Source organism: Ranitomeya variabilis, chromosome 6 (assembly GCF_051348905.1).
Source record: "Ranitomeya variabilis isolate aRanVar5 chromosome 6, aRanVar5.hap1, whole genome shotgun sequence".
Lineage (NCBI taxonomy): Eukaryota > Metazoa > Chordata > Amphibia > Anura > Dendrobatidae > Ranitomeya > Ranitomeya variabilis.
In genome coordinates this window covers 415,099,713-415,126,852 of record NC_135237.1, presented here as the reverse complement: position 1 = coordinate 415,126,852, position 27,140 = coordinate 415,099,713, and the positions used below count along the sequence as shown (strand labels likewise).

The 27,140-nt window shown below is 42.1% G+C and overlaps 1 protein-coding gene across 4 annotated transcripts in view; it reads right to left on the bottom strand.

Moving 5' to 3' along the window:
• Nucleotides 1-27,140, bottom strand: part of DLGAP1 (DLG associated protein 1) — an 814,983-nt gene that overhangs the window by 36,909 nt on the left and 750,934 nt on the right. For all 4 annotated transcript variants that reach the window (XM_077270299.1, XM_077270301.1, XM_077270302.1 and 1 more), the window contains one exon: nt 5,443-5,867. In XM_077270299.1, coding sequence (XP_077126414.1) covers nt 5,443-5,867 — 425 coding nt within the window. The remainder of the gene's footprint in view (nt 1-5,442; nt 5,868-27,140) is intronic.

Genomic DNA, 27,140 nt, shown 5'->3' with positions numbered 1-27,140 from the left:
AGGAGTAACAAACCAGGATAAGTAGGACTTAAGGTACCGTCACACTAAACGATATCGCTAGCGATCCGTGACGTTGCAGCGTCCTCGCTAGCGATATCGTTTAGTTTGACAGGCAGCAGCGATCAGGATCCTGCTGTGATGTCGCTGGTCGCTGAATAAAGTCCAGAACTTTATTTGGTCGTCCGATCGCCGTGTATCGTTGTGTTTGACACCAAAAGCGATAACCAGCGATGTTTTACACTGGTAACCAGGGTAAACATCGGGTTACTAAGCGCAGGGCCGCGCTTAGTAACCCGATGTTTACCCTGGTTACCAGCGTAAAAGTAAAAAAAACAAACAGTACATACTCACCTTCGCGTCCCCCAGCGTCTGCTTCCTGCTCTGACTGAGATCCGGCCCTAAAGTGAAAGTGAAAGCACAGCGGTGACGTCACCGCTGTGCTGTTAGGGCCGGAGCTCAGTCAGTGTCAGGAAGCAGACGCTGGGGGACGCGCAGGTGAGCATGTACTGTTTGTTTTTTTTACTTTTACGCTGGTAACCAGGGTAAACATCGGGTTACTAAGCGCGGCCCTGCGCTTAGCAACCCGATGTTTACCCTGGTTACCCGGGGACCTCGGCATCGTTGGTCGCTGGAGAGCGGTCTGTGTGACAGCTCTCCAGCGATCAAACAGCGACGCTGCAGCGATCGGCATCGTTGTCGCTATCGCTGCAGCGTCGCTTAATGTGACGGTACCTTTAGAACAACCTCCCACACTTCCATCTCCAAGACTTCTCAAGAGCTGGGCCAATTCTTTGGAATGCACTACTTCCAGTCAGAACAATTCGATAAGTTCCCAATACCCACAGTATTCAGCGGGCCTTAAAAAGGCACTTTTTAGAATGCCCTATTACCTCACCTCACTTATGTAACTATTCCAGTTCTAAAACTTCCAAAATTTTCTTCCCAATCAGGACCTGTTAGGTGTTGAGCTCACGCCTCTGCACAGGGGGAATCTCGAACCATCTCCGCTGTGGTCTCCCATTCTTCTCCAGCCGCAGTGGAGCCTGCTCAGCGGAGACATCGGTCCCAGCGTCTGGCTCAAGCTGATACTGTGCGACTGGTTACTGCTGCTCTGCCTTTCTAGCCAGCACTGATCAGCAGCGAGCAGCAGGTCTTTCTGGGACTAAGTTCTGCTTTTCCCATACTGAGCATGCCCACGGGACGACCTCAAATTGGACGTTGGGGGTCACATGCTCGGGTACTGTTGCGGCTCCTATTAGACCATCTGGAAGGTCCTGTAGCACTGCTACTATAAAAGGTTTGCATGGCCGCTCGGCCATGCGCTAGTGTATACTTGATAACGTGTGTGTAGATGTGTGACTGTCGCTCCTTAATCATCCCCTTTCTAGTGTTGTTGGCTGCTCGCGAATAGTGGATGCTATCTAGTGCCCGACAGTGCTACCTGCACACCTAGCACACGACACAGCGTCTGATTGCAGTGACCGCCAGTGCGGCACCATGCGCTAATTTAGCGCTTTCCTGGCCCAAGTCTGGGTGGTTAGTGGCATCCCCCAGAGCGGCGCTGCATGCACTCTTGTGCAATAAATTATTATTTCTGGTAAACTCTGACACCCCATTAGCGGTGTCGAGTGCAAGAGGTCTAGAGGAACTCTTTCCCTGAGTCTTGGGACAGAGTTCTCTGACTCCTTGCTTGCGCTCTTTGTGCGGTACCGCGGCCCTGTGACGCAACAGGGTTCGCTTCCTTCATACCGGGTGAAGCTAACCCGTGTGTGTATCCACATTGTACCGCCATATGGTCCGTCATTACTCAGCAGCAGGTTCCATCTCTGCACGGTGGACCCCGGGCTGCGAACGCACCTTATACCATCTTTCTAATTATTTGGTGTGTTCCGCTAGCCCCAACAGGACCCTCGTAGAATCTGTTTACACAGCCTCCATGCACGTAATATCACTTTGTATCTGTACTACAGATTCTGGCTGGTGATCGGTTCATGCAGTGTTATGTCTGTGAATACTCTATATATTATATTGATGGCTGGTCCATACAAGCACTTTTTATAATTTACCTTCCGTGTCTCCCCTATCTCCTCATAGATTGTAAGCTGACGAGCAGGGCCCTCACTCCTTTTGGTATCTGTTAAGTTATGTGTTATTCTGTAATGTCTTTATTGTCAGTACAAGTCCCCTCTGTTTTCTGGTGTAAAATACTGTAATATGTCACAATATTTTTGCACAACTCCAGCATTTTACGACTTTTAACGTTTTTACACCAGTCTCAGCCAATTGTACCAAAAAGTGCAGAGTGCAACAGCGTGTTCCACAGCCCTTCCATCTAATTAATCAAAAGTTATGCCACTTCAGTGGCACAACTTACCCCAGAAAAGTGACACACACAACGCCAATATTAATGCTTCCTGCACTTGGTCTTGAAGACGATATAGCCTCAATTAAAAAAATATCACGTCTTTACCCCCTTCACCACCTTGTCATTTTCTGTTTTTGCGCTTTCATTTTTTGCTCCCTTTCTTCCTAGAGTCATAATTTTTTTATTTTTCTGTCAAAATTGCTGTATGAGGGCTTGTAAAAATTCTAAGCGTGTTAAAATAGCAAAACAATGTGTAATTCCACAATTGTATTTTGGGTTTTTTATTTACCATGGTCCTTAAATGCTAAAACTTACTTAGCAATATGATTCCCCAGGTCAGTACGAGTACGCAGATATCAAACAAGTCCCCTGATGAAGCCCATAGCGCGAAACATGCGTCGGGGCTACGGCACTTGAGTGCACCAGCTGTCATCCTACATGGGTAAGCACTATTATCAGCACTTTACCTATATGTAGGCATTCGGACAATGTTCCTTACATGTATTTTCTGATTGCATTTATGGACAGACAATGTGCGAGCACCTGTGGAACACTACCTTTTGTACCAACAAGCCATTTGGCGGTTATTTGATCATACTTTTTGAATTGTACACATTTTGCTCCATTCCCAGTTCTCTACAAATCATTTATACCTTTAAAATACATCGCCATGGAACTGTTTTGAGCCTCAAGGTAGTTGATATAGTGACTTATAGTATCTTTTATGGTATCGCCTGTCTTTGTCACTACCATTCACCCATCATATTATGTTTTGTATCTTGTCCTTTTACATAAGTGAGAAATAAAGTTTGACAATTTTTAAACAAAATAGATTGTTACTCTCATTCATAGAGTGTTGTGGGGCATAGCACCCCAATTTTCTGTAGGATTCATTCATTAAGGGAGTTACACCTCTTATTGTTTTGTTATTCTTTTCCCTGGATAGGGATATTTTGTACATATGTATATCCGGGATGTCGGTCCTTGTAAATTAGGCATCAAACATGTATAGCTTCTTTGTTATTTAAGTTTTCTAAAAAAAAAAATCTGAAGTTTGTAAGAAATTTTTTTTTGCTTATGTTGCTATTTTCTGAGATCCATATTATTTCCATTTTCATGATCTGGGCTTTGTGAGGGCTTATTCTTTTTACTCTAAGCTGATGTTTTTATTGATACCATTTTTGGATAGGTATGATGTTTTGATCGCCCATTATTGCATTTTATTGCATATGTATGGCACGGCGGTAGCGCAGCCTCATGCGGAGCACCGTGGTGATGTGTCAGCTCTATGTGAGAGCTGACACCCCCCAGCAATGCCCACGATTGGTGCTAGCACCGATCACGGGCATTTAACCCCTCTTATGCCGCTGTCAGTAGTGACAGCGACATAGAGGAGCATTGCACAGGGAATGCGTCCCTGTGCACTTCTATCAGGACAATGCGATGTGATCGTGTGTTGTCTTGATGGTCTCCATGAGACACCCAGCCCCAAGATGGCCATGGAGTCCTTCCGGGTCCTGCACGGAGGGTGACTTGTGAGCGCCTGCATGTTAAAGTAAAGTAAACATGTGGGAAACATTATTTTTTAACTATTTTGTGCGATATGACTCTCTGATTTAAGGGCATAAAAATTAAACGTTTGAAAATTGCAAAATTTTCTAAAATTTTGCCAAATTTCTGTTTCTATCACAAATAAGCGTAAGTCATATCAAATAAATGTTACCACTATCATAAAGTACAATATGTCATGAGAAAACAGTCTCAGAATCAGTGGGATCCATTGAAGCATTCCAGAGTTATGGCCTCATAAAGTGACAATGGTCAGAATTGTAAAAATTGGCCAGGTCAGGAAGATGAAAACAGGCTTCGGGGTGAAGGAATTAATAGTCCCTTTAAGAGACTAGAAGCTGTGATCATCCGATCACCTGTGCCACACATAGCATGACAACTCATCAGCGCCCCGCGATCACGTGACAGAGGCGCCGATGGGCAAGACTTGTGACGCTTCTGCCCACTGTGTGCTAAATGCCGCTGTCAGTGATTGACAGTGGAATTTAACTGACTATCAGTTGTGGGTGGATCTTGTATCCACCCGCGGCTGTTAAAGGCACATGACAGCTGATCAGATCAGCTGTTATGTGCAGGGAAAAATGTGGGCTCAGCACCGGAGAGACACGACCTTGGAGGTACCCATACGTCTAAGGTCGTGAAGGGGTTAATGTTCTACTACCTGCCTTAGGTCTGCAGAAACTGAAATTTAATGGAATATGCTTAGGGTGCTCGGTGCACTAGTATTGCGAGCCCTGCCTGCTTCCCTTGTGAGTGACAGCACTGGCTTGCCTATGCCAAGCACAGTCTGCAGAAAAGCTCATGTAAGCCAGTGCTGTCAAACACCAATGAGGGAGGTGGAGGCATGCAAAACCAAGGGACAGAATGGTGTACTGAACTGTTTAGACACAGCAAGGGTTAGCAGAGCACCCTAATTAGCATTTTTTATTAAACTTCAGTTTCTGCCAAATGGAGGCAGTGATTAGACCACTATATTGGGATTTTTACTGGAGCTATATTCCCTGCAAGACTATGTCCTTAGTTTATACTGTCAGGTTGGAGGGGCTGTCAGACTCCCTTTTATCTCAAACCCCCAGAGTGTGATCCATGCAAGAGGGGAAAACAAGACACAAGCCGCCTACAAGAATACAGTAGGTTGATACAAATATGAAGTAATGAGGACAAGTCAAGGACAAAACTAACCTCATTATCAGAGAGGAAGAACAGTTCTAAACTTCAAAGTCAAATGTGAACAAATAGATTTAGTTGCACTGCAAACGACTGGACTTTCCCTTCTTATTAATTATAGTGGACTTTTTTCAGGACTCACTTTCTACATAGTCGGTACTTTCCAAACTTTAGACACTGAAGTTGCTGTCTAGAATTGACATCTCAACATAAAAAGAAGAGCTTTCTATGTCTGTGTGTCCAGAGTAGACGTTCTGACAACATACCATCCATATAGTTTCACATGACGGTATTACATGTAAGCTTTATTTGATTTTATATGTATATAATGAAAAACTTACTAATATCAGGCAAATCGTTTTCCTGTTCTTCTCTTTCCATTTGTTGACACCAACCCTCCATTCTATCCTTTTCTGCTTGAAGAAGTTTTAAAAACCAGTGTCCATCTCTATGACAAACTGATCGGTGAACTGCTTCCAATGGATCTTCTGTAATGGAGTCAATCCAGGGGTCTGGAGGAGGTAGTATTGAAGGGTCAAAATCAGCGTCAAAGTCCTCCTCCACTGCACAGGCATGGTAATGATTGCCTGAGCCCTGGATGCTGACTGTGGAGGTACATGCATCTCTGGAATACTGTTTGATCAATGGCCGGCTGTATTGAAATTCCTGGTCAGCCAGCTCCACTGGACAATCAAAATGCTCCCTGAGGTCCAAATCTGCTTGCACAGCAGCAGTAACACTGTTTGATCGGGTCAGTCTGCGTAACCTTTAATAAAGAGATAACATGAAAAGTTATGCAGTGAACAGCGGAGCATCACATTAACACCTCACAGTCTGCCACATACAAGAACACTATAGTTTCAATATCTTTCCATTTCCAATAATGTATGTGAATAGAAATTATGGTGTGAAGATTAGAGGTAACAAAGAAACAATTTTGTGTCCTTGTACAGAGCCCCATAAAAGGGCTTAAAAAGCGGCTGTCTACTGCTTTAAAGGAAGCAGGGTGGTGTATGAAATAAAGAAGAAAACTAAACACACCTACATGACCATGCCACTCCTCGGCACTAGGCACTGTCTTCCCCATTGGTCCCCTGATATCCAGCATGGGGAATCACGTGACCGCTGCAGCTATTCAGCATCCACTGATGGGTTGCAGCCTTCACTTTCTGTCCGAACAGGAAGAAACATCTCTTTTCATCTTTGGACAGAATATTAAAGAAACAGCTGATTGGCTCCATAAGTCACGGGACACCCATACCCACCATATGTGGATGCCAGGAGATTGGTTGGGAAGCAGTGCTGAGTGCAAGGGAGTGTCGCTGTTCTGTTAGGCGCTGATATTTTTCTTTCTTTTTTACATTACTCTGGGCCATTAAGGTTAGCCTATAAAGTAGTGGATAACCCTATTTACAATTTGGCCAATTTTGTAAATGCTGGACTGGCACACAAGACATTGGGGACTTAAGTACTGGAATCATACACTTCTGTAGGGGCCCTATTACTTCTGTACAAAAAAGCATTATAATAAAATCTCTGGAGTTTAATAAAACTGCGGTCAGGACACGTAAAAATATGAAGATCATGCTTACATTTCAAGGAGTTGTCCACTACATAGATAACCCCTCCTCATTTTCTGTAGTCACTCTTATAAAATAAAAACAGCCTAAGCCATCCTCCAGGGCCAGAACTGGTCCAGCGATGACGGCACTGGCTCTTCCGAGACTTGCATGACATAATGTCATGCAAGCCCTGCAGCCAGTCAGCGGCCGCTTCACTTTCCCTTCCTTCAGACAAAACTGAAACCTGGAAAAAGTGAGATTTGTTGCTGCTCTCTGATGTCAGTTACGTCCAAAGGCAGTGAGAGGGAAGCAGCCATCAAATGGCTGCAGGGAACATGTGACATAATGTCACGTAAGCCCCGGGAGAGCCAGTGCCATCATCGCTGGAACGTCGCCTTCACCGGAGGTGAGTAGAGGCTGTTGCTATTTTATAAGGGAGAATACAGCGATTGAGAAGGTGCTTTCTGAATAATGGATGACCCCTGTAACTATAAACAACACTTTTCATTTTTTTCCTATACCCCTTCCATTACGAGGTAATGCAATCTGTTCACAAATGTGCCGATCACTACATGGATAGAGACTTGTACGGTGCACCGGTATTACTATGTTTTCTGAAAAAGGTACAGTCCCAATTCTTTGTATAAAAATATCAAAATTTTATTCCATCTTGATTAAAAAAAAAAACAGCTTATTGTAGTATTGCATATATCTATAGAAAAGAGCTAACCGTTTCTGGCATTAGAAATGTGTCGGGTCGTTTCTGGCATTAGAAACGCGTCAGATTTTCCTGCTCTTTTCATGCTTTTGTGTATATGGATATTGCTGTTTCCCTCTGTGTTTGAGTAGTGCAATTTAGGCACAAATTGAGGAATATCTTTTAAGATAGAATACACAATTGATATCAGAGGCTGGATCTTTACATGATACTCCTGAAATATAACTAAATTCCACACATCTATAACAATGCACACATCAATGACAACACATTTCTAACGCCAGTTATTTTTATCCTTTTTATGTTTTCTTTCTTTTTTTTTTCCAAAATTTGGATTCATGAATAATAATAATAATCTTTTATTTTTATATAGCGCTAACATATTCCGCAGCGCTTTACAGGTTGCACACATTATCATCGCTGTTCCCGATGGGGCTCACAATCTAAATTCCCTATCAGTATGTCTTTGGAATGTGGGAGAAAACCGGAGAACTCGGAGGAAACCCACGCAAACACGGGGAGAACATACAAACTCCTTGCAGATGTTGTCCTTGGTGGGATTTGAACCCAGCACCCCAGCGCTGCAAGGCTAACCACTGAGCTACCGTGCTGCCCATAACCAAGTATCTGAATTCTGAAATAATGTGCCCCAAGGATAACCTTTTACTGTACGGAAAACAAACTGTATAGCGGTAGTTTTATACATCCATTGTATTCTGTGTGTCATAACGTGACATTGCCACAATTCAAGCAATTCTAATTACAAAGCAAACAGGACAAAAATTGCTTCTTTAACCCCGGAGCTTTTTTCATTTTTCATTTTCGTTTTTTCTCCCCTTCTTTCCAGAGCCATAACTTTTTTATTTTTCCGTCAATATAGCCATGTGAGGGCTTATTTTTTGCGGGACGAGTTGTACTTTTAAACGATACCATTGATACATGCCGTGTAACAGAAATCGGGAAAAAATTCCAAGTGCGATGAAATTGCAAAAAAAGTGCAATCTCACACTTGTTTTTTGTTTGGATTTTTTGCTAGGTTCATCAAATGCTAAATCTGACCTGCCGTTATGATTCTCTAGGTCATTACGAGTTCATAGGCACCAAATATGTCTAGGTTCTCTTTTATCTAAGTGGTGAAAAAAAATTCCAAAATTTGCTAAATAAAAAAAAATATTGTGCAATTTTCCGATACCCGTAGCATCTCCAGTTTTCGTGATTTGGGTTTTGCGAGGGCTTATTTTTTGTGTGCCGAACTGACGTTTTTAATTTTTCCACTTTTGTGCAGATACGTTTTTTTTGATTGCCTGTTATTGCAATGTCGCGGCGACCCAAAAAAAACGTGATTTTGGCGTTTTGATTTTTTTTCTCGCTACGCCGTTTAGCGATCAGGTTAATCCTTTTTTTTATTCATAGATTGGGCGATTCTGAACGCAGCGATACCAAATATGTGTAGGTTTGATTTTTTTTATTGTGTTATTTTGATTGGGACGAAAGGGGGGTGATTTGAACTTTTATATTTTTTTAATATTTTTAAACACTTTTTTTTTTTTGGGGGGGGGGGGCATTTTGGCATGCTTCAATAGCCTCCATGGGAGGCTAGAAGCATGCACTAGACGATCACCTCTATGTAGCAGAAATGCAGCATTGCTATGAGCTCAGGTTGTTATGGCAATGCACGGATGACCCCCGATCATGTGACGGGGGTCAGTGGTGCGAGAGCTTCTGGCCGCGCGGCCGGCGGCGCTTGTTAAATGCCGCTGTCAAACTCTTTAACTAGTTAATAGGCACGGGCGGATTGCAATTTCGCTCGCGCCCATTGTGGCCACTTGTCAGCTGTTTATAACAGATGACATGTCACGGCTTTGAGGTGGGCTCACCGCCGGAGCCCACCTCAAAGCGGGGGATACTGCCAGCTGACGTACTATACCGTCAGCTGGCAGAAAGGGGTTAAATATGATGACATGTAAGTCAAGGAGCACAGATTAAATATTTACAGAGACCATATATTTTTATTTTGCGTGCATAACAGATCTGTGGCATGGGCTGTACAGGTCGTAGCCTACGACTTAATCTAAACATAAAGCTTCTGCCGGTTACTGAGAGTGGATGAAATATTTGTGATTCATGTCTCAGCCTGCTCGATTTTATACAAACAAGATTTTCTGCACAATAAACATTGCAGGATGTGCCATGTCCTGTATTTGCATCTGATCCCCTTGTGTGCAGCACTTCACTTTCATGTAGCTAAGGTTACATATTGCAAATGAAAACATTTATCTCTGTCACAAAAGGTGACATCACAATAGTCTGCAGCGCTTTGGACCCTGTTCAGTGTTTGCATTCTTCTTTTGATAAATCAGGTCTGTCACTAACAGATAAATCCGTTTCTTTGAAGGCGTGGGAACATAGGTAGAGGGAATACACATGCTTCACAGTAACATGAACCATCACTTTGGAGTTCTATAGAATCCTTAAAGCTACGGTGCTGCATACTTGTCAAGTCAATAAAGTTGGCACGTGGTTGGGCTTTGATGTTGAAGCAGTGAAATCAAAAGAATTGGTTACTAAAGAGTATATATACAGAGCTCAGCATAATTAAGCATGCCCCAGCAGATTTGTCAGAAAACATTTAGTTTCCTTTCAGAATCCACATTTTCTATGGGATACCAAATAACAAAATGCTCCCACAAATGTGAGCCATTGATTGCAGACAAGATTTGTTAGTTATTATTATTTATTATTATAGCGCCATTTATTCCATGGCGCTATATGGCGTTAGTTTTGATCCCTCAAAAAGTAATTCCTTCAAGAAAATGTTGCAAAAATGACTGCACCTCAATTAATTTTATGAGCAAAGCTAAAGTATAGACTTCAAATTAACAAGAATTCCATCACAGGTAAGTCTAATTATCATTAATTATGCATTCAGCAAACAGTATAAAAGAGCGTTACTTAACAAAGAAAACTTCTTCCCATTTCATGCCATCAGCAATGGCACCACATGGAAGAGAAATGTCAAAGCTGACAAAGAAAATAATTTCTTTACACAAGAAAGGTGAAAGCTACAATAGGATCAACAAAACTTAACCTATGAATTACAATACTGTAGCAAAAGTGGTACAAAAGCTTAAAGATGGAACTGCAAGCATCTCACAGAGATATCCAGGCTGACCATGGAAGTAAACACCTAAACACGAGCATCTTATGGTAAGAAGGGTTGAAGGAAATAGACGTGAAAGTTCACTGCAGTTAGTTGAAGAAGTAGAAAGCCCGATCTGGGTTAGTGTTTCCCGTGACACACCATGGCGTACACTGTAGATGAATGGCATATATGGGTGTCGTCCATGAAGGACATAGCCCATTCACAAAAAAGTCCACTTAACAATTTGCCAGGGTCCATGCTGAAAAAATGAAGACTACTGAAACTTTTTGGAACTGATGGCTTCAAAATTGACATTTGCAAAGGTGAGGAGTACAGAGAAAAATGCACGGAGGCTACAGTGAAACATGGGAAGGCAGTGTCCTTACGTAGGACTGCATGAGTGCTGCTGGCGTCGGAAGGCTACATTTCAATCATGAAGTTACAGATGTACTACTGTATATTGAAAGAAAAAATGCTATCATCACTCATGACAATGATCTGAAACACACATATAAGGCCACAGTTGTATTTCTGAAGAAGAGAAGGTGAAAGTCATTCAGTGGCCAAGTATGTCTACTGATCTGAACCCAATAGAACACCTATGGGGAATTCTGAAGAGACAGGTTGAGCATCACTCATCCAGCATCCAGGCTCTAAAAGACATCATTCTTAAAGAATGGAAAAGATAGATGTTGCAATATGTCCCCAACGTATTTGGTCCATGCCTAAATGACTTGGCGCTGTCCTTAAAAAGATTATACAGTGGATAGCACTGCAGCCTTGCAGCGCTGGAGTCCTGGGTTCTAATCCCACCTTGGACAACATCTGCAAGGAGTTTGCGTGGGTTTCCTCCGGGTACTCTGGTTTCCTCCCACATTTCAAAGACATACTGATAGGGAATTTAGATTGTGAGCCCCATCAGGGACAGCGATGATAATGTGTGCAAAACTGTAAAGTGCTGCGGAATATGTTAGCGCTATATAAAAATAAAGATTATTATTATTATTATTATTACAGCGCTCAGCATTCAGAGAACTGCTAGATTTGCAGCAGGTAAAACAGTGATGTTATAAAAAAAAGACCTGCAGAAAGCAGTAATATATCGCAGGAATCAAGGTCTCTGCCCATACATCATGCTGCTCTCACATGGGGTAGCAAAAACATGATGACAGATTCCCTTTAACTGATTATTCACAAATAACCTGTTTGATTTTATTAATTATACTTCCTCTATATGAAAAACCAGAAAAAGCGTACTATCCTTAAAACGATATTTTATTATTAAATTGTCTAAAATCCCAATAAATAAGACTCAAATGTATGCAATCAACATCAGCCAACTGGATTGGGTAAGCTAGAAAAATAGGGAGAAAATAGCAGATATGCCTGACACAGTCCCTGTAGGTGGCCCTAAAGTGTCTTAAACCTACCTACCAGCGGAGGTTGGCACCCTAGATTTCGATATGGCGCCCCCGCTCACCGTCGACTGTCCCTTCTTACCCTAGTAGGGTCCTACTTGCTACCCACACCCAGGTACCCACAGACATACACACACAAATTGACCAATAGGTCACACTAACCAAAAAACGTGAAAAAGTGAAAAAAGAAAAAAGTGAACGAAAAATTCTAAAAACACTGCAGACATAGCTGCATAAATGCACTAAATAGCATGTAACCCACAGTTACCTCAAAAAATATTTGAAAAAATATATAAATAGTGCAGAGCTATGGGGTACAGCAGGGCACAGTTGGAGTGTGCTCAGTTAGATATTCGGAGGTCATGAGTAGTGAAGCCTCTAATAGATGTAACAATAGGTCACTGTCTTTGTTAGTGATTGATGACCCAAAAATCATAGACAGACCAATAAAGCTAATGTACAGAGTGGATCCCTAGGCAAGATAGCACCCCTCCGAAAAGGTTAGCAGATATATGAGTACACTCAATGGATGTAAGTATGTTGTTGGGTGATATAGATATTACACCCTAAATTGTCCAAAAATAAACAGAACAAAATATTCAACAAAAACCAAAAAACAAAATAAACCCAAATGAAAAAATTATCTGCCTTATAGGGTATCACATATAGTATTTCTTATTTAGTTTGAGGGCTAATGCACATCAGTATACAGAAACGACTGAGAACCATCCCTCATTACTCTCTCTATATTAGATGATCTGGTAAACTTTTATTGCTATGAGTAGCATATTAGTCTGCACTCTAGATGCCATCCGAGTTCCGCATCTTATACCATAGAAAAAATCAGCAAAAATATTAAACAAAATCAGAAAAAAAAAAAAGAAAGAAACACAAAACAAATTGGTATCACATATAGTGTCTCTCAATTGCGTTAAATTAGTGCATCTACAAGCCCAAAATATCTGAGGCCAATCCCTTATAGGATATCACATATAGTATTTCTCATTTGGTTTAAGGGCTAATGCACATCAGAGTACAGAAACAGCTAAGAGCCATCCCTCATTACCCTCTCTATAATGGATAATCTGATACACTTTTGTTGCTGTCAGTAGCACATTAGTCTGCACTCTAGATGCCATACGAGTTCCGCATCTCATACCAAAGAAAAAATTAGCAAAATATTAAACAAAAATCAGAAGAAAGAAAGAAACACAAAATAAATTGGTATCACATAAAGTGTCTCTCAATAGCATTAGATTAGTGCATCTATAAGCCCAAAATGTCTGAGGCCAATCCCTCATTGCTGTCCTATAAGCAAGTACTAAACTTGGTCTGTCTTGACAGAGAAACATAAAGAAAAAAACTTATCTGAGTAGGTGACATATTCAGTCCCATCTCGCCATCGGATGGCGAGATGGGACTGAATATGTCACCTACTCAGATAAGTTTTTTTCTTTATGTTTCTCTGTCAAGACAGACCAAGTTTAGTACTTGCTTATAGGACAGCAATGAGGGATTGGCCTCAGACATTTTGGGCTTATAGATGCACTAATCTAATGCTATTGAGAGACACTTTATGTGATACCAATTTATTTTGTGTTTCTTTCTTTCTTCAGATTTTTGTTTAATATTTTGCTAATTTTTTCTTTGGTATGAGATGCGGAACTCGTATGGCATCTAGAGTGCAGACTAATGTGCTACTGACAGCAACAAAAGTGTATCAGATTATCCATTATAGAGAGGGTAATGAGGGATGGCTCTTAGCTGTTTCTGTACTCTGATGTGCATTAGCCCTTAAACCAAATGAGAAATACTATATGTGATATCCTATAAGGGATTGGCCTCAGATATTTTGGGCTTGTAGATGCACTAATTTAACGCAATTGAGAGACACTATATGTGATACCAATTTGTTTTGTGTTTCTTTCTTTTTTTTTTTTCTGATTTTGTTTAATATTTTTGCTGATTTTTTCTATGGTATAAGATGCGGAACTCGGATGGCATCTAGAGTGCAGACTAATATGCTACTCATAGCAATAAAAGTTTACCAGATCATCTAATATAGAGAGAGTAATGAGGGATGGTTCTCAGTCGTTTCTGTATACTGATGTGCATTAGCCCTCAAACTAAATAAGAAATACTATATGTGATACCCTATAAGGCAGATAATTTTTTCATTTGGGTTTATTTTGTTTTTTGGTTTTTGTTGAATATTTTGTTCTGTTTATTTTTGGACAATTTAGGGTGTAATATCTATATCACCCAACAACATACTTACATCCATTGAGTGTACTCATATATCTGCTAACCTTTTCGGAGGGGTGCTATCTTGCCTAGGGATCCACTCTGTACATTAGCTTTATTGGTCTGTCTATGATTTTTGGGTCATCAATCACTAACAAAGACAGTGACCTATTGTTACATCTATTAGAGGCTTCACTACTCATGACCTCCGAATATCTAACTGAGCACACTCCAACTGTGCCCTGCTGTACCCCATAGCTCTGCACTATTTATATATTTTTTCAAATATTTTTTGAGGTAACTGTGGGTTACATGCTATTTAGTGCATTTATGCAGCTATGTCTGCAGTGTTTTTAGAATTTTTCGTTCACTTTTTTCTTTTTTCACTTTTTCACGTTTTTTGGTTAGTGTGACCTATTGGTCAATTTGTGTGTGTATGTCTGTGGGTACCTGGGTGTGGGTAGCAAGTAGGACCCTACTAGGGTAAGAAGGGACAGTCGACGGTGAGCGGGGGCGCCATATCGAAATCTAGGGTGCCAACCTCCGCTGGTAGGTAGGTTTAAGACACTTTAGGGCCACCTACAGGGACTGTGTCAGGCATATCTGCTATTTTCTCCCTATTTTTCTAGCTTACCCAACCCAGTTGGCTGATGTTGATTGCATACATTTGAGTCTTATTTATTGGGATTTTAGACAATTTAATAATAAAATATCGTTTTAAGGATAGTACGCTTTTTCTGGTTTTTCAATTTAATATATCCTTTCAATATTCTAGTCGGTTTTCTACTTCCTCTATATGCAATAATCCCCCAAAAAGTGTATGATGGAAATAAAAGTGGACTTGTATAAGTTCTGCATAGAAAGAAGATGGGTTACAGAACCGCTTCTTCTGGTGAGTTCTGCAGTTTCGCATTTCCCTCCCCATTTTAGCATGCATTTCTTTGATACTTTGTGTTCCATTTAGTGACTTGTTTATTTACACTGTACAAGCTCATTGCTCTGCTCAGTATTTCATCTATGGTTCATTGGGATCCTTTGATCTCCTGCCCGGGGGTTCATTCTTTATTTGGACAATACCATATTTTCTATAACACGTTACAACAATGAATTTTTATGTATTTTGTGCCACAATGGGCAGAGTTACTTTATGACAAAGTGAGAGACTGTTGATATAGAATGAAGTTTATTACAAGCATCTATTATAGAACTCAATGCACAGCGAACAAGTCAACTCAACAATAATATTGTTACCTATGACTGTTGTGTTTGAAACTGTTAAACTGTAAAGCGCTGCGGAATATGTTGGCACTATATAAATAAAGATTATTATTATTATAATATTCAGTACTTCTTTATTGTACTTTTAACCCCTTTCCGAAATCGGGCGTAATAATACACCGATGTCGGACACCTTCCCTTTGATGTAGGCTCCGGCTGTGAGCCCACATCTTTTCCGGCACATGTAAAATGATGCTCAGTACTGTGTGTGGCCTCCACGTGCTGTATGACCTCCCTACAATGGCTGGACATGCTCCTGATGAGGTGGCAGATGTTCTCCTGAGGGTTCTCCTCCCAGACCAGGATTAAAGCATCAGTCAACTCTTGGACAGTCTGTGGTGCAACATGGCGTTGGTGGATTGAACGAGACATAATGTCCAGGATGTGTTCGATTGGATTTAGGTCTGCGGAATGGGCAGGCTAGTCCATAGCTTCATTGCCTTTATCATGCAGGAACTGCTGACATACTTCGCCACATTCAGCCTGGCATGGTCATATATCAGAAGGAACCCAGGGCCTACTGCACCAGCATATGGTCTCACAATGGTTCTGAGGATCTCATTCCGGTACCTATTGGCAGTCAGCGTACCTCTGCCTAGCACATGGAGGGCTGTGCGGTCCTCCAAAGAAATGCCACCCCACACCATTACTGACCCATTGCCAAAGCGGTCATGCTGGAAGATGTTGTAGGCAGCAGAATGTTCTCCATGGCGTCTTGAGATTCTGTCATGTATGTCACATCTGCTCAGTGTGAACCTGCTCTCATCCGTGAAGAGCACATGGCACCAATCTTGGTGTTCTCTGGCAAATGCCAGTTGCCCTGTACGGTAAGCACAACACCCAATTGTGGATGTTTGACCCTCATGGAGTCTGTTTCTGACAGTTTGAGTGGACACATGGATGTTAGTGGCCTGCTGGAGGCAATTTTGTAGGGCTCTGGCAGTGCTCCTCCTGTTCCTACTTGCACAAAGTAGCAGGTAGAGATCCTGCTGCTGGGTTGTTGCCATACTATGGCCCCCTCCACGTCTCCTGGTGTACTGGCCTGTCTCCTGGTATTTGCTTCATGATCTGGACACTGTGCTGACCGACACAGTTACCCTTCTTGCCACAGCTCCCATTGATGTGCCGTTCTGTATGAGCTACATTGCCTGAACAACGTCTGTGGGTTGTACAGTAGACACCGCCTCATGCTACTGTACCTCTAAGGGTGAGAGGAATGACAAAATGCCAAAGTGACCAAAATAACAGCCAAAAATGATGCGAACATAGAAATGGTCTGTAGTCATCCCCTGCAGAACCACTCCTTTATAGGGGGTGTCTTGCTAACTGCCTATCATTTCTATCTGTTGACTGTTCAATCGCACAACAGCAGGAGAAATTGATTCACAATCAGTGCTGCTTCATAACTGGACAGCTTGATTCAGGGTATGTGCACACGTTCAGGATTTTTCGCGTTTTTTTCACGATAAAAACGCTATAAAAACTCATTAAAAACGCATACATTATGCATCCTATCATTTAGAATGCATTCTGCATGTTTTGTGCACATGATGCGTTTTTTTCCGCGAAAAAAACGCATTGCGGTAAAAAAAGCAGCATGTTCATTAATTTTGCGGATTTTGTGAAATTTTCCCGCTATTCTATGCATTTGGAAAAAGCGCACAAAAAACGCGTCAAAAACGCATGAAAAAACGCGAAAAAAACGCATGCGGATTTCTGGCAGAAATGTCTGTTTTTTGTCCGGAAAATTTCTGCAAGAAATCCTGATGTGTGCACATAGCCCTTATAGAAGTGTGATTGACTTGGAGTTACAGTGTGTTGATTAAGTGTTCCCTTTATTTTTTTGAGAGGTGTAGTTTAGATAAGTGAAATGTGGTGACAGACTCCCTTTAAGTAAACAACAGCACACAGCCTGACAAGAGACCCATCCCTGAATTCGGTGTTTTAACCCCTACCTCATGCTCTCCTCAGATTACATAGCAAGATCCTGCTGACAGATTCCCTTTAATCCTTTTTGTGAAGGTGGAATAATTGTTCCTTTTGTTAAATGCAAATAAAAAGGTCTTAAGGCTGAGTCACACATAACGATATCGTTGCAACATCACGCTTTTGGTGACGTAGCAACGATCCCGCTAACGATCTCGTTATGTGTGACAGCGACCAACGATCAGGCCCCTGCTGGGAGATCGTTGGTCGATGGGAATGATCAGGACCTTTTTTTGGTCGTTGATCACCCGCTGTCATCGCAGGATCGGCGTGTGTGACGCCGATCCAGCGATGTGTTCACTTGTAACCAGGGTAAATATTGGGTTACTAAGTGCAGGGCCGCGCTTAGTAACCCGATATTTACCCTGGTTACCATTGTAAAAGTTAAAAAAAAAACACTACATACTCACCTTCTGATGTCTGTCACGTCCCCCGGCGTCCACAGGGTTAAAACTGCTTCGTATCGTATCGCTGGTCGTGATCGTTGGTAAGTCGTTTAGTGTGACTCCAGCTTTACAATCCAGACTTTTAACTGCGACTGTCTACCTCACAAAGTGTGCGTGTTTTTTTGCACATCTGTTTTACTAGTCAAATTTTACATTCATATGCACCGCAGTAATGCAGTGTCCAGCTGAAGGGGCTTTTCGTTATGTACCTACCTAGCATTACTTATCACATCAGTTTTTGAAAAAAGGTTGAATTGTTTTTCCGTAAACTGTGCATGTATGTATTTGTCAACCTGTTTTACTAGTCCAATTTGACAACCATTCATACCAAGGCTATACTACAGCCTGCGGTCACATTTTTTATTTATTTTACTTGCATATGTAGCGTCATCATATCCTGCAGCGCTTTACCAACATCATCATTTCTGTCCCATTGAAGACTGAATTTCCTTTCAGTATGCCTTTGGAGTGCACAAACTCCTTGCAGATGTTGCTCTTGGTGGGATATGAACCCAGGACCCCAGCACTGTGCGGGTACTGTGCTAACCACTGAGCCACCGTGCTGCACATTTTGATTTGTGTACATCCCTATCAAGCATTTCTTGTTATATCCTTTTTGATATGGATCTAATAATTGGGGTTGAAAACAGTTTCAAAAGTTAATTATAGCGTTGGGCAAGATGTGTGTAGTAAATGAAAAAGTAGAAAAGGCAATGGATGGGGTTGTGTAAAAGAAAATAAATCCATTTCTATTTCTAATAATTAGGGAGCCATTAGCAGAATCACCACCTCCACCACTGGCAGCAGCCAACTGGGCAGCAATACTAACAAACCAAGACCACAATTGGCAAATTTGCTTCTGGAAAGTGCATTAGTGAGGAGGAAGCCGAGCGCATTGTGAAATATGTGGCACATTACTTGTCTCAGTAACTTATATTACCACCAGTTTGAGTACCTGTTCTTCACAGAATGGTCTGTCTCATCACAAATGACTAAAAGGGATAATTTTTGGACTGTTTATATTAATTAAAAAAATAAAACTTAAAAACTCTGTCAGCGCACTGTACTAGTAAGTGGGCTGTTGGTGACTTCCGGGTTACCATCTGTTTCTATGGTGAAGTCACCATAACTAAGTCTGTGTTTGTGTTGTGATTGGATGCAGTCTTCAGAGACCTCAGAGTGTCGCACTTGTCTTTTCAGGGCAATTAGAGGCTTTGCAGTATTGGGATTCGCTGCCAATTGATTTTTTTGGAAAAACTGGTTGAACTTGATGAATTCTAATTTGAAAATTTTCACTCATCTCTACATCTAAGTACTAACATTTTTAGATGGTTTTATCTGCTAATTGGATCAAAAACAGACAAGTCCCCCTTAAAAATGACAAGTTAAAATGGCTATATAATATAATGGGCATGTGTTCTATCTATAAAAAACAAGGATAGAATATATATATGAAGCACAGACGTGTGAATGGAGCCTAAGGCTTATTCATATGTATTAATATAATGTATATTAAGAAAATGCAGCTGCAATGGTTAACGCTAAAATAGCAAGCGCCAACACGCACGCTCCCACAACCCACAGTCCTGCTCCATCTGTGCATCTATTGTGGCTTTGAATGAAAGTTTTTCTAAGAGGACAACAATGATCTCTTTCATGTATGGGAAGATGTCTTAGTCACCTGAATGTCACTGCGGATAATCTGCGTGTAGCGGCTTACGTGCCATCAGCCTGACACACCAGTGAGTTGTAAGCTTCATTTCTGAAAGCAGTTACCGTAATTCAGAAGTAATTATCCGCCGCTCCAGATAAGGCAGTATACCTAATGCTTAGGACTTTTCTTGCTCTCCTTTTGTAGCAATCTGAGTCATCCATTTTCTTGCATGACTTCACAGAAAAGAAGGCAAGCCACCGTAGGACTATACAGAATATCCATCTGTAGAGGACCCCATGTTTGATGAGATTTATTATAGGCCTGTAAGTGTAGGTTTTGGTGATCATTAGGGAAACCTAACCTTGTTTATTAGAAAACTGCACAAATAACAGCTCCTAAATGTATTCCATAAGTGGTAGAGTTCAAATAGACTTTTCCACCAAATTCAACCTAGTAAGGATTATGAAAGAAGAAATTAGAAGAGAATCCTGGTTTTCTATCAATATTCGCATTGGTATGTTGAGGCTGGGATTCAGCTTAGTAGTCCATGAGCCAAGAACCAAATTTGACGATATCGGTACCAAGCGGAGTGACTAATTCTCTTTGGTATTTTTAGGTAGATGCATGTCTGTAGTTTATTTTTTGATATGATAGCCCTTACATATACGTAGCTTATTAACCCCTTCAGCCCTAGGCCTATTTGTACCCAAGTGCCTAAGCCAATCTGACCTGTGCCACTTCATGGGCTAATAACTTTGGAACGCTTTCACCTATCCAAGCCATTCTGAGATTGTTTTCTCGTGACATATTGTACTTCACGTCAGTGCTAAATGGGAGTCAATATATTTTACCTTTCTATATAAAAAAATGCTAAATATTCGGAAATTTTGGAAAAATCGGCAATTTTTTAACTTTGAAATTCTCTGCTTTTTACAAAAATACTGATACCCCCCATAATAGTTATTAATTTACACTCCCCACATGTTTACTTCATATTGGCATCATTTTGAAAATGAAACCTTATTGTTTTACGACGTAATAGGGCTTATAGTTTTATGCGCAATTTTTCACATTTACAGCAAAACCCACTTTTCAAAGGACCAAGTCACTTCTGAAGTCACTTTAAGGGGCTTACATAACAGAAACCACCCATAAATTACCCCATTTTGCAAACTACACCCCTCAAGCTGTTCAAAACTCATTTTTAAAAACTGTTAACCCTTTAGGTGTTCCACAGGAATTTTAGCATGAGCCAAGAACCAAATATGACGATATCGGTACCACCCGGAGTGACTAGATGTAGTATTTGTAACAAAATTTAATCCAAGTTATGTAAATACACACTGAACATGTCATGTGCATATATATATATATATATATATATATATATATATATATATATATATATATATATATATATATATATATATATATATATATATATGTTACTCCATAATATCTTCAACATCGGACTCTGAATCTGACTGTTGTTCTACTGGCTCGTCTTCAGTACCCTTGTTCTGGCATGTCTGTAATCTGCACATGTCTGTGCACTTCAGGCCATTGCTGAGGCAAGTACACTGAGGAAGTTCACATGACCGCACACACTTGCAGGACAGTAGCTGTATAATAGCTTCTGGTGCTGGTGCCCCTTGCATCCACTTGACAACAAGCTTTCCGTCGTTATCTATCATCCAACCGCAGTCTGTTGGGTTTGCAACCCATGGCTGGCTCTGCAGACTTCTCCTCCAGATCGCAGCCTGGTAGTTTGCACGCAGTGCATGCATGAAAAGGCAGTCCTGGCAAGGAGGGAGTTGACTTGACTCTACCACTCCACGTCTGGCACAGAACAGCTGATAACGGAGCCTGTTTACCTCAGTTGTTTGGGTAGTTGGCAGGTACATGTGGCAGGTGATTTCCTGTAACTTCTCAAAAAGTTCGGTAGACACTTCCCATGAACGACCAACTTCCTGAAAGGCATCCTGGTATGTCTTGTTCATCTTCAACTGCTTGAGTGTCGTCATCTTCCCACGGCCAGCGAATGCACTGACGGTGTCACAGCCTGTAAATGCATGCATACCAATCAATGAATCACATACGCTGCCTCCCAATGTTCGGCTCAGAGTGGTGATATCCAGGAATCTTGTCCGGTTCTGTGTACCGCATTTCTGGAACAGGTGGGATGGGATTTTGTGGCACATGCCCAGACACAGGACCATGACATCAGTATCCTCCGAAGTGATGATGACCGACTTGTAACCAGATTCTGCTGCATGAAGAGCATGGAGAAGGAGGCGTGTGTCTGCTTCTTCTTGATTTGACTTAAGGTCAGCAGCCTCTTCCCACTGTTCTTTGGTGATCTTAAAGCAGAGCTGCTCACATGTGACATACAGCTCCTTCTCCTCAAGCTTCTCCCTGTGGTGTTTCGCCTTCCATTCTTCTACCAGAAACTTTATGAGACTTGCCTTGTTGGAGGAACTACTTAGAAGCTTTTTCCACTGCTGGATGTTGTGCCCATGTTGAATGTTCTTGAAATGGATCCCTGTGCCTTCATATCTGTTGACTCTTTCTGTATCTTTGATGGATGTCTCCTTGTAGACGTCAAAGACAATATCAATGCGCTTGCTCTTAGCACCCTCATGGATAGCGCGACTCATTGCTGTGCCTGCTAGCTGGCCAAATGTTGCATTGTTTCCCTTCAGTTTCTGAACCAGGCTCATCCCATCAATGATGGTTGCAGAGGGCTCGGGGATCACTTCTGCAGGACGAGCATTCCTCTCCAACTCCCTTGCGAGGGCAGCCTTGTTGGTCTTGCGGATAGACCCATCACCATTGGCAAGTGCCCATGGCAATGGACCCAGGGGATGAGTCAAGACATCACTCATTTGTAGCTTTCTGTTCTCAGCTACAAGTATCATCTGGCCAAATAGGTTTCTGTCAGCCTTCAAAATTACCTCCTTGCCAAGACCTTGTCTGCGTGTCTTCATTTGGATGTTAGAGAACGTTTTAAGTTTGTTCTTCGTCATCTTGTCATGAAACAATGTAGTTGGCTTATCGGTACCCAAACGCTCATCCTTGAATGTTTGATATGCATCCTCTCCTATACTGTATGCCCCTTGAAGGTCTTTGGCTACATCTGGTGGTGCTACAGTCGCTGTTGACAAACTGATAAGTTCACCATTATGCTCTTTGTTGAAGGGGTTCACCCAACCTGTCTCCAGCAGTTGAACGAAAGATTGGACATCGGCTTCATCTCTTCTAATCCTAGACACCTGTAGGTCTGAATGGCTGAAGTCAGTATATTGTTGGCCTACCAGGGCCCTCAGCTGCCTCAAGTACATACTGCGGTACTCTGATGTCAGGTAGAACCTGGAAACAGCTCCAACTTTGAGGCTGAAGCCTTTTGTGCCCCCTGGTGTCTGGGTGTCTTTGTTGATTGTCTCTTCAATGGTCTGGTCCACAGGAATTCGTCCAAAAGGATTCTTGCTACCGATCTGGACCGAAAAGCCACCTTGCATGAAGTATTCATGGACCTCTGGGTGTTCTATGGGCAGCCGAGACATTGTGGCATAGTAATAGGTTAGGTATCGGGCATAGTTGACCTTGTCATAGGCAAAACACCATGGTATCATCTGTCGGATTGCTCCTAGGTGAAGCATCCAGTTGCCTTCTCTTGAAGCTCGAACCAGGGCCAGCATGGTCTCGACCATGTATGTGTCAGTGTGTACGTGTATGTGTCAGTGTGTGTGCGTGTGTTGGGGCACCTCAGGGTGTCTTCAAATGTGACATAGCCCCCTAGATTTCTTCCAGTAAAATTTGCACTCCAAAAGTCATTTGGCGCTCCTTCCCTTCCGAGGCCTGCCGTTCCCCAATACTGCAGTGTACGACAACATATCGGGTGTTGTTGTGTTCGGGAGAGATTGGTGAACAAATAGTGGGGTGCATTTTTTGCTGGTACACCTCTTAAAAATAAAAAAATGAGCCTAAAATGACACCTTCATGTAAAAAATGCACTTTTTCCATTTTCTCAACCAAGTGTTTCCAACTACTGTGAAACACTGGTTGGGTCAAAGTGGTCACTATACCCCCTAAAAGATTCCTTGGGGGTGTAGTTTCCAAAATAGGGTCACTTTTTGGTGTTTCCACTGTGGGGGTACCTCAGGCAGCCTTCAAATGTGACATGGCCCCCTAGATTTCTTCCAGTGAATCCGCCACCCAAAAACCACATAGCGCTCCTTCCGTGTTGAGCTGTGCTGTGTGCCCATACTTTAGTTTACGAGTACATGTGGGGTGTTTCTATAAACTGCAGAATTAGGGTAACCAAGTTTGGGTTTGCCGTTAACCCTTGCTAGGTTGCAGGTAAAATTGGATTACAATGTAATATCTGGAAAAAAAATGAAATTTTGAAATTTCGCCTTCATTCTGCTAAAATTCCTGTGGAACACCTAAAGGGTTAACAGTTTTTAAAAATGAGTTTTGAACAGCTTGAGGGGTGTAGTTTGCAAAATGGGGTAATTTATGGGTGGTTTCTGTTATGTAAGCCCCTTAAAGTGACTTCAGAAGTGACTTGGTCCTTTGAAAAGTGGGTTTTGCTGTAAATGTGAAAAATTGCGCATAAAACTATAAGCCCTATTACGTCGTAAAACAATAAGGTTTCATTTTCAAAATGATGCCAATATGAAGTAAACATGTGGGGAGTGTAAATTAATAACTATTATGGGGGGTATCAGTATTTTTGTAAAAAGCAGAGAATTTCAAAGTTAAAAAATTGCCGATTTTTCCAAAATTTCCGAATATTTAGCATTTTTTTATATAGAAAGGTAAAATATATTGACTCCCATTTAGCACTGACGTGAAGTACAATATGTCACGAGAAAACAATCTCAGAATGGCTTGGATAGGTGAAAGCGTTCCAAAGTTATTAGCCCATGAAGTGGCACAGGTCAGATTGGCTTAGGCACTTGGGTACAAATAGGCCTAGGGCTGAAGGGGTTAATAAGCTACGTATATGTAAGGGCTATCATATCAAAAAATAAACTACAGACATGCATCTACCTAAAAATACCAAAGAAAATTAGTCACTCCGGGTGGTACCGATATCTGGCCCGGCTCATGGACTATAGCTGCGGCTTCATAAAAGTAACAACAGGTTTCCACTGTAGTGTTGGAAACTCATTGCAAACTGCTTACTTATGATTAAAAAGTAATCTCAACACAGCGCTTCAGGAGCACACTACTCCCCTGCCTCCTGGCTTGTTGGGGGGCGGTCTGCTCATGATTAACAGTTCACATGGCTGCCTGGTTGTGCCTCTGGTCAGAACATTCTCCCATACTACAAGCAGAGACAACTTACCTTCTGAAGCATCTGAGACACACAGCTGCACTAAAACTATCCAAATCCTGTGATCCAAGTGGCTTCAGAACAGCACTTGCAAGCTCTATAGGAAAGAGCTTCAAAGTGCTGTACCTCCTTGGCTAGGAGACCATCAACTACTGATAAACTGCAGAGGTGGCCTGTCACCTGGGCAACGGGATAAATTACAAAGTTGCTTCTTTTTACAAGAAGTTAGCAATTTTAATAATTTATTATATGGAGTCAACCCCTTTATTGCTCCTTTATTAAATAAGAAATGCTAAAGTGCTTCAGGACTTTAGTAAGTGCTCATGGATAATGAATGTAAAAAAGCTACTGTATACATGGATTCCCAAAATGGCATCAGCTACTTCAGCTATTGCACAGGTGCTTAAAGGGTTATTCCCATGATAAAAAGTTATCCCCTATTCCGAGAATAATTTGCTGATTTCTGGGGGTTCTAACATCTGGGACCTCCAGCAGTCCCGAGAAAGGATCTTTGTAAGGGCAGAGACAGACTGCCGTATTTCTCGTGCGAGAATCGCATCATAAACCTCGTACTGGCTGTCGGCTCTCCTCACCTGAGCTTGACAGCTGCTTAGTAATCCATCACGCTGTCTTAAGGCCCCGTCTCACATAGCGAGATCGCTAGCGAGATCGCTGCTGAGTCACAAGTTTTGTGACGCAACAGCGACCTCAGTAGCGATCTCGCTATGTGTGACACGTACCAGCGATCAGGCCCCTGCTGTGAGATCGCTGGTCGTGTCGGAATGGCCTGGACCTTTTTTTGATCGTTGAGGCCCCGCTGACATGGCTGAATCGGTGTGTGTGACACCGATCCAGCGATGTCTTCACTGGTAACCAGGGTAAACATCGGGTTACTAAGCGCAGGGCCGCACTTAGTAACCCGATGTTCACCCTGGTTACCAGCGTAAATGTAAAAAAAAACAAACAGTACATACTCACCATCTGATGTCCGTCAGGTCCCTTGCCTTCTGCTTCCTGCTCTGACTGAGCGCCGCAAAGTGAAAGTGAAAGTACAGCACAGCAGTGACGTCACCGCTGCGCTCTGCTCTCACTGTACGGCCGGATCTCAGTCAGAGCAGGAAGCAGATGGCAAGGGACCTGACGGACATCAGATGGTGAGTATGTACTGTTTGTTTTTTTTGGTAACCAGGGTAAACATCGGGTTACTAAGCGCGGCCCTGCGCTTAGTAACCCGATGTTTACCCGGGTGCTGCAGGGGGACTTCGGCATCGTTGAAGACAGTTTCAACGATGCCGAAGTCGTTCCCCTGATCGTTGGTCGCTGGAGAGAGCTGTCTGTGTGACAGCTCCCCAGCGACCACACAGCGACAAAACAGCGACGCTGCAGCGATCAGCATCGTTGTCTGTATCGCTGCAGCGTCGCTGTGTGTGACGGGGCCTTTACTCAGGTCAGGAGAGGGGCCAGGTCAGTCCATGCAGTGCGATGCAATTCTTGTAAGAGAAATACCGCAGTCTGTCTCTGCCCTAAACCTAAAAATGGACCTATGTATCTTCATGTTTAATGAAGCAGAGGTGCACATGCTCTATTCCTTGGCTAGTGGTCTGCTAGAGAAAACTGAGTGCAGTCACATAGACAATGAATCGAGCAGGAGCTGAGCAGCTGCTATAATGATCCGTTGTTAAGATCCCATTTTCTGATGGACGTCCAGCAATCAGCAAGTTATTGTCTATGAGGAATGGCACATTAAGAGGTTATGCTCCCACAAGGAGCTTTTGCGGAGTTTTTGACTTTGCAGATTTTCTGCACAATTTCTGCACCTGTTAGGTAAATTAGATTACTTGCGTTTTTTCATGTGTTTTCTTACATGTGTTTTTGTCGTAGTTTTGGTGCTGCATTTTTTGTCCCTTGTTGGTATGTCTTTGTTTTGATATTTCCTGGTATTTGGCTTTGACAAAACTTTATTGATACATTCATGTGAGGATTACACATGTTTTTGATGCGTTTCTGTTTTTTTTTTTTACTTGCGGAATTTCAGCATCTAATGCAAGTCTGTGGGAAAGATCTGCATAGAAAACTAGAGAAGTATTTGCTTCATGATCTGGACACTGTGCTGACTGACACAGTTGCCCTTCTTGCCACAGCTCGAACTGTAAGATGCTGCATTTTTAACTCAACAAAAATATGTAGCGGCAAAAACTCATGGTGAGCACAGTGTCCAGCACAAGAGCAGAGACAAACAGCGCAATCCCT